The 7,666-nt window shown below is 44.5% G+C and overlaps 2 protein-coding genes across 2 annotated transcripts in view; both read left to right on the top strand.

Moving 5' to 3' along the window:
- Positions 1 to 2,947, top strand: part of LOC141028343 (uncharacterized) — a 41,906-nt gene extending 38,959 nt beyond the window's left edge. Inside the window, exons 2-3 of the mRNA XM_073506083.1 lie at positions 2,653 to 2,681; positions 2,849 to 2,947. Of these exons, the coding sequence (XP_073362184.1) occupies positions 2,653 to 2,681; positions 2,849 to 2,947 (128 nt within the window). The remainder of the gene's footprint in view (positions 1 to 2,652; positions 2,682 to 2,848) is intronic.
- Positions 2,948 to 3,846: 899 nt separating this feature from the next.
- Positions 3,847 to 4,452, top strand: LOC141028344 (uncharacterized). The gene has a single exon (XM_073506084.1). The coding sequence runs from the start codon at positions 3,847 to 3,849 to the stop codon at positions 4,450 to 4,452; it is 606 nt and encodes a 201-aa protein (XP_073362185.1).
- The last annotated feature ends 3,214 nt before the right edge of the window (positions 4,453 to 7,666 follow it).

Genomic DNA, 7,666 nt, shown 5'->3' on the forward strand with positions numbered 1-7,666 from the left:
ACGATGGCACTTCTCTACCACGGTAGATGCATTGGAGGACTCTACCCCATCTCATCCGGAGCACTTAGCCGCAAGCGTCGTCAAGTCTACTCCGTCATCAAGCCCTCTTTGGCAAGGTGGCATCAAAGAATAGGACATCCCTCATCAGTCATAGTTAGGCAAGCAGTCAATAAAGACAATCTTCCTTTGTCACATAGTTCAAATAGTGAGTCTGTTTGTGAAGCGTGTCAATGTGCCAAGAGCCATCAACTTCCTTATCCTAAGTCAACTAGTGTGTCTCATGCTCCCTTAGAACTTATTTTCAGTGATGTATGGGGTCATGCCAGAGATTCTTCTGGCAGAAAAAATACTATGTTAGTTTCATTGATGATTACAGCAAGTTTACATGGATTTATTTGCTTAAGTATAAATCTGAAGTCTTCTCCATCTTCCAAGAATTTCAGAAACTTGTTGAGGGACACTTTGATATAATAATTTTATCAGTCCAAAGTGACTGGGGAGGGGAGTATGAGAAACTTAACTCCTTTTTCTATAGCATTGGGATTACCCACTATGTGTCTTGCCCTCATGCTCATCAGCAGAATAGCTCTGCTGAGCGCAAACACCGTCATATCGTTGAAGTTGGTCTCTCTCTTTTAGCTCATGCGTCCATGCTCCTCAAGTATTGGGATGAGGCCTTTATCACAGCTACATATCTCATCAATCCCCTTCCCAGCAAGGTTATTGGCAACTCCACTCCTTTAGAACTCTTGTATCATCAAAAGCCAAATTACAATTACCTCAAAAAATTTGGGTGTGCTTGTTATCCCAATTTACGTCCATACAATCATCACAAGCTTGAGTTTCGATGCACACAATGTGTCTTTATTGGGTACTGTAATCTTCATAAAGGATACACGTGTCTTTAAATATCTACTGGACACATTTCTATCTCTCGTGATGTTATCGTTGATGAGACACTCTTTCCTTTTTCCAAAATTCATCCCAATGCAGGAGCTTTTCTTCATGCAGAAATAGCACTTCTACCAGACTATGCTACACTTCCTGATCACGGGGGTGAATTAACTGACCATGATCATGTGCAAAAATCCGAAGAAACTTGTGTTTCTAATGCCTTTTGTGCAGATTCCAGCCGTCACTTTATGTGCACAACAGACAAAAAGGCACGGCCTCCGGTGCTGATTCGGCTGACAGCGCACGATCCCAGACGGATCCGTGGTAGACTGCAGCGCTGGGCGACACGCTATCCCGTGCTGATTCGCCACTGCTGCACACCCAGGTGGCCGACAGCGCCGCAGACCAGGCGGACCTCACCAATCCAGGCACGTCACGCCAACTGGCGGTCGCACGCCCCGAGACACCCATCGGCCGAGGCGCGCGGGGGGGGGGGGGGGGGGGGGGGGGAGAGCGAGTTCACGGCTGCCATGTCGCCAGGGGGCCTAGCAGCCGACCGTGTCGCGACAACGCGGGACCCGCCGGTTGGTTCCGACTCGCCAGTCGATCGTGGCTGCGCGTCGGATGTGGAGCAGCCCCAATCTTCCTCGGATCAGGAGCCACATCAGCCTGAATCTTCGGTGGGCAACGTTGCGCCACAGTCAACTGCAGTTGTTCCTATGTCTTCTTCACCTCTTCGTCGACACAGAAGGTCTTGGTCAGGTATTGTCAAGGAAAAACAATACAGTGATGGTACAATAAAGTATAATCTAACTAAGCGTGCTTTTCTCGCCAATACTGGTGAACCTATTAATTTGCATGATGCTTACGCTAACAAGGATTGGAAGGAAGCCATGGATAATGAATATAATGCACTTATAAAAAATCAGACTTGGCATCTAGTACCACCGCAACATGGTGCTAACGTGATTGATTGTAAATGGGTATACACGATTAAAAGAAAATCTGATGGAAGTATAGACAGGTACAAGGCAAGGTTGGTTGCAAAGGGTTTTAAGCAAAGGTTTGGAATTGATTATGATGATACCTTTAGCCCTGTTGTTAAAGCAACTACTATTCGTCTTGTTTTGTCCATTGCTATTTCCATAGGTTGGAGCTTAAGACAACTAGATGTTCAGAACGCGTTTCTTCATGGTGTTCTTGAGGAAGAAGTGTTCATGCGGCAACCACCAGGTTATGAAAATCACAACACACCACATTATGTATGTAAGTTGGATAAAGCCTTATATGGTCTAAAGAAGGCTACAAGAGCATGGTATTCTAGGTTGAGCATGCAACTACAACATCTTGGGTTTACATCATCCACGGCAGATACATCCTTGTTTTTTTATAGCAAATGCAATATCACTATTTTTGTGATTGTTTATGTTGATGATATAATTGTTGCTAGTTCAAGTCAAGAGGCCACTGCTTGTTTCCTTAAGGATTTAAAACTTGAATTTGCTCTCAAGGATCTAGGTGATCTTCACTATTTTCTTGGCATAGAGGTAAAGCAAATCAAAGATGGCATACTTCTTTCACAAGAGAAATATACAGTTGATGTTCTAAAGAGAGTGGGATTGGAGAATTGCAAACCAGTAAGCACACCAATCTCTACCTCAGAAAAACTTACAGTTGACAGTGGAGAAGTTCTTGGCCCAGAGGATGCAACAAATTACATGAGCATTATAGGTGCCTTACAGTATCTGACACTTACAGGTCCTGATATCTCTTATTCAGTGAACAAGGTATGTCAATATTTGCATGCTCCTAGAACTACTCATTGGACAGCAGTTAAAAGCGTTCTAAGGTATCTCCAGTATTCTCAAGGGCTTGGACTTCAGATTGTCTAGTCTTCTTCCTTGCTTGTTACTGCATATTCTGATGCAGACTGGGCAGGGTGTGCTGATGATAGGAGATCTACTGGTGGTTTTGCTGTGTTTCTGGGATCAAATCTTGTGTCATGGAGCGCAAGAAAGCAAGCTACTGTCTCAAGGTCAAGTACAGAGGTTGAATATAAATCTTTGGCAAATGCTACAGCTGAAGTGATGTGGACACAAACATTACTTTATGAGCTTGGAATTAAAGCTCCACAGGCTGCAAGATTATGGTGCGAAAATATTGGTGCAACTTATCTCTCAGCAAATCTCGTTTTTCATGCACAGATGAAACATATTGAGGTTGATTTTCATTTTGTCAGAGAGAGAGAGAGAGTAGCTCGAAAGCTGCTTGAAATTCGGTTTACTCCCACTGGGGATCAACTTGCGGATGGGTTTACTAAACCTCTTACTGAGAGAAGATTAGACGAGTTCAAATTGAGGGGGAGTGTTACAATAACTGTATAGGAGATGTATAAGGTTAGGAGAGGATGTTTAACTTGTACCTAAATTCTATCTCCTCTTCTCCCGTATCTCTCTGTAATGAACCCTTTGGTCGATCTCTCTCTGTAACTTGTGTACCAAGGCTTTTTCCCAATATATACAATGCGGCCCAAGACAAAGGGTTCTACGCTTCCAAAATACTTTCACAATCCAAACTGAGTAGCAACATATTTGTGTGCATTCACAGGACACTAATAATTTGGATATCCGTGATCAAGATGTGTTGCATTAATGAACCTATGGAAGCAAGATGTGCAAAATAAACATCATTAATAAAGGAGATCCAAAATCAGCAGTAACATATCTGTGCATAGATTGGGACACTAATCATAGGCATATCCATGACCAAGTTGTATAATGCATTTATGAAACCCCACCTTACGCAGTATAAATATATCTCAACCTCCCATAAGTCATATCCATCAAACTTCCCCTACACACTCTTCTATATCCATTTATCCCCACCTCTCTAGGTTGCAGTACAATTCAAGGCTTCTGGCAAGTATTGCAACAATTTATGACACCAACACCGATGGCCACCATCATCTGTTCCGCCATTGTCTTCATGCTCCTTTCTATGACCATGATGGCTCAAGCCGATGACTCTGGTGGTGGCAAGCCCAAGGCGACCGACCTCATGGTAAGAGCGTGCAAGAACGCCTCGTTCAACAACCCCCATGTGGATCCTGTCACAGAGGAATTCTGCTTAACAACCCTCAAGTCAGACAATCGAAGCACTAAGGCTATGGACCTCCGTGAACTGCTGCTAGTCGCTGATGACATCCTTAGGGGTCGAGTCACTGCTACCGGCAGCACGGTCAAGAAAATGTTGGAGAACACCAGGAAAGGCACGGTGCCAATGCGCGTCCTCAGCTTGTGTGAGGTGGATTATGACACTGTGTTGAGCATCCTGAAGATATGTGATGCCATGATCAGGGATTACCAAGGCGATGAGGACAAGCTACAGTCCAGTGAGCTTGTCAGTTGTGTGGATATGGCATATGATTGTATCAACGAGTGCGGCTCTGAGCTAGTTGATATGCCTGCCGTGGGGGCTTTGGTCAATGAAAACAATGAATTGGCCATGCTGGTTAAACTGAACGCTGCGTTGGTAGCACCACATGATATTTCTCAGTAATATAATGTTTGTTTTTATCCGGGAGAAAATATGTTGATGCGACATTAATTGTACTCTTAAGGATTATAATAATAATAAAACTGTAATGGCATCTCTTGTACTCCCATTCTATTTTTTGATATATTATCATCCATGGTTTTGAATAAATTCTTTATTTGGCTATGATAATTGCAGATTTGTTTGGGGTCCGTCCATCTTTTTTGCTTCAAAGGCTTACTGTAATGCGATCAGTCACTCCCTCTGGAACCTATCTTTTGAGTTGGCTCTTGAAATCCTAACACTATTAGGGAAAACCTTATACATAGAATCTTAGCAGCAGAGCAGTACAGAAACATGCGCTACTGCTAATTATCAGTAGCGCGGGAGAAAAAGAGGCGCTACAGCTATCCAGTTAGCAGTAGCGCGGCCCGTTGGAACCACGCTGCTACTAAAATCCACCGACAGTTCCCGCCACCCTAGGTTTAGCAGTAGCATGCTCGAGATAACCGCGCTACTGATAAGGTAATAGGAGTAGCGCACTTTTTTTGGGTCATGCTACCGCTAATTTTGAAACAGGCCACTTGGCGGGCCCCGCTTAGTAGTAGCGCGTGTGCCAAAAGCGCGCTGCTGCTATTACTTTAGCAGTAGCGCGGTTTGCCACCCGCACTACTGCTAAGCCGAAGCATATACCACATTTTTCCCTCCCCCTCCCCCATCCCCTCTTCCTATCTTTCCCCACCTCCCACCTCCTCTCTCCTTCACTTTGCTTCTTCCTCACTACTTTTCCCCCATTACTCTCCTTCTTCTACCTACCTTTCTCTCTCTTTATTACTCCTAGCTAACTACACCACCTCCATTAATGCATCTTCTTTCTCTTTTTCCTTCCCCCTCCACTAGTTGAAGTTGTCTCCTCCCAAATTAGCTAGCTAGGTAGATGTAGCATTTAGTGAAGTTACCTATGTACCCCCTATCTAGATCTAGCTTCGTCAAGAAGAGCTTTGTCCACTTTTGATGTCCCTACTACATCATCATCTCCACCGTGTGCTCGATCTCGAGATATATACAGGTGATTAAAAATTCATGCTTTTGTAAGAATGGAAATATGTGTATGTGTGTGCGATATGATAATCGGGCGATATGATGGAAATTGTGTGTGTGGCATGAGTTGACGCCGAATTGTGTGCTTGTGAGCTGCCTATGTTTTGCCGAAATGTCGATTTATTTCCGTTTCGGCGAATTCTGGGCAAACTCTAGATCTATATCTCCTACTTTTAGGGAAGGTCATGCCGAATTTTTGTATGACTTTGATGCATGCATGCATTTTTATAATCGATTTTTTTATTATTACCGTGGATGCGTTCATGATGGTAAGTGGAACAGTGGTGGATAGGTGGTTGCGGTCGGCGGTGAAGGACATGAAAGAAAGTAACCTGACAGAGGTTTTATGTCCGTGTCGAAGATGCAAAGGAATAGTTTGGCTCGACCCCTATGACAATGGTCGTGTCGAAGTGCACCTGCTCATGACTGATTTCATGGATGGCTATACTCGGTGGTTAATTGAAGATGAGGATGATGATGTTGAGGACGCCGACGGGGCAGGCAATGACGACACGGGGCAAGACGAAGAGATGATCGATAATGGCGGCGAGGAAGAGGCCGGACATGGCGGCGGAGAAGGGGCCGGACATGGCGGAGGAGAAGGGGCCGGACATGGCGGCGGAGAGAATGTGGACACCACGGCGCAGAGTTCGTCGGTACTAAGTTCAATCGTGCGGGACCCTCATGTTCAAGCACTACTTCGCAAGGAGACGAGTACTGAGAGAGCTGCTTCTAGAGATGAGGCTAAGCTGCAGCAACTGGTGATAGACTCGAACACTCCATTGTATGATGGTTGCAATCCTGAGGTGACCCGCTTGAGATTCACGCTCCAACTCCTGAAGACGAAGGCTAAAAACAAATGAACCGACACTAGCCTCAATGAGCATCTCAAGTACCTAAAGGATGTTCTTCCCGCGGGGAATCTAGGTCCTAATAGTGTGGATGAGGCCAAGAAAATCATGTGCCCTCTTGATCTACCGCACGTTAGATACCATGCATGCATCAACGATTGCATAATTTATCGAAAGGAGCATGCGGAAAAAACAAGCTGTCCGGTGTGCAATGCTTCTCGATACAAGAAGGCCGGGAAGAAATGTCCCCAGAAAGTTGTATGGTACTTACCGATCACTCCCCATCTCCAGCAGTATTTCATAGATCCCAAGGAAGCAAAGCTCATGCGCTGCCACACGGAGAGGAAGAAGCCCGACGATGGAGATGATCCGAAGCTAAGACACGTCAAGGATGGAAGACAGAGGAGATCATTGAACGGATTCTATCGGTATTTCGAATGTGATGCAAGGAACATCGTGCTCGGCGCGTGTACCGATGGCATGAATCCGTTCGGCAACCAGAACACCAACCATAGAACATGGCCCGTGTTTGTATGGATGTACAACCTCCCCCGCCCTGGTTGTGCATGAAGTTGAAGTATTCCATTGTTTTATCTTTATCATCCTTCATTTCAATTTCCTCACATCTACTTTTTAGACTGTTCCATGGTTCTAGGGTTTCCCCATATAAAGTCCTCCTAAACCTAAATCCTCTCCAACCTTTTTGAATGGCTTCAGCTCCTGTAATATTATGATCAAAACACAGGTCATAGATCCTAGGATAAGCTTCTTTAAGGCTTTTATCATCAACCCATATATCTTCCCAGAATCTAGTATTTTCCCCATTTCCCAATTCTTTTCTCACAAATCTAAAGAAGGTTTCTTTAATTTTCATCAGACTAGACCAAAACTGAGAATCTCCAGGTTTTTTTAGTGCCCCTGGATAGGCATCTATCCCCCTCATATTTTCTCTTTATGACATCTTGCCATAATCCCTCCTCTGTCTCCATTTTCCAGAACCACTTAGCAAGCAGAGCTATATTCATCATTTCTAAATTTAGAATTCCTAAGCCACTCATATCCTTGGGCAACTTCAAAGATCTGAGTGGAAATTGTACGCGCACACATAAACACTTCATAGTTCTTCGACATGGCATCAAGCAAGTACATCCAAAATGCTAACAGATTCAATGGTTTCCAAATAGCCAGTACCTAAAAGTTCGGAACTTGGATAAGCGTCAAGTGAATACATCTGCGCCTTCAACATGCGCGCCACCATGTTCGACAACCCCTGCATCCTCCACTAC

This window comes from Aegilops tauschii, unplaced genomic scaffold, assembly GCF_002575655.3.
Source record: "Aegilops tauschii subsp. strangulata cultivar AL8/78 unplaced genomic scaffold, Aet v6.0 ptg000076l_subseq_5457420:6198992_obj, whole genome shotgun sequence".
In the NCBI taxonomy this organism is placed as follows: Eukaryota; Viridiplantae; Streptophyta; class Magnoliopsida; order Poales; family Poaceae; genus Aegilops; species Aegilops tauschii.

Excerpts from the sequence above, each read along its gene's own strand:
- LOC141028344 (XM_073506084.1), top strand. The coding sequence starts at position 3,847 with ATGGCCACCATCATCTGTTCCGCCATTGTCTTCATGCTCCTTTCTATG.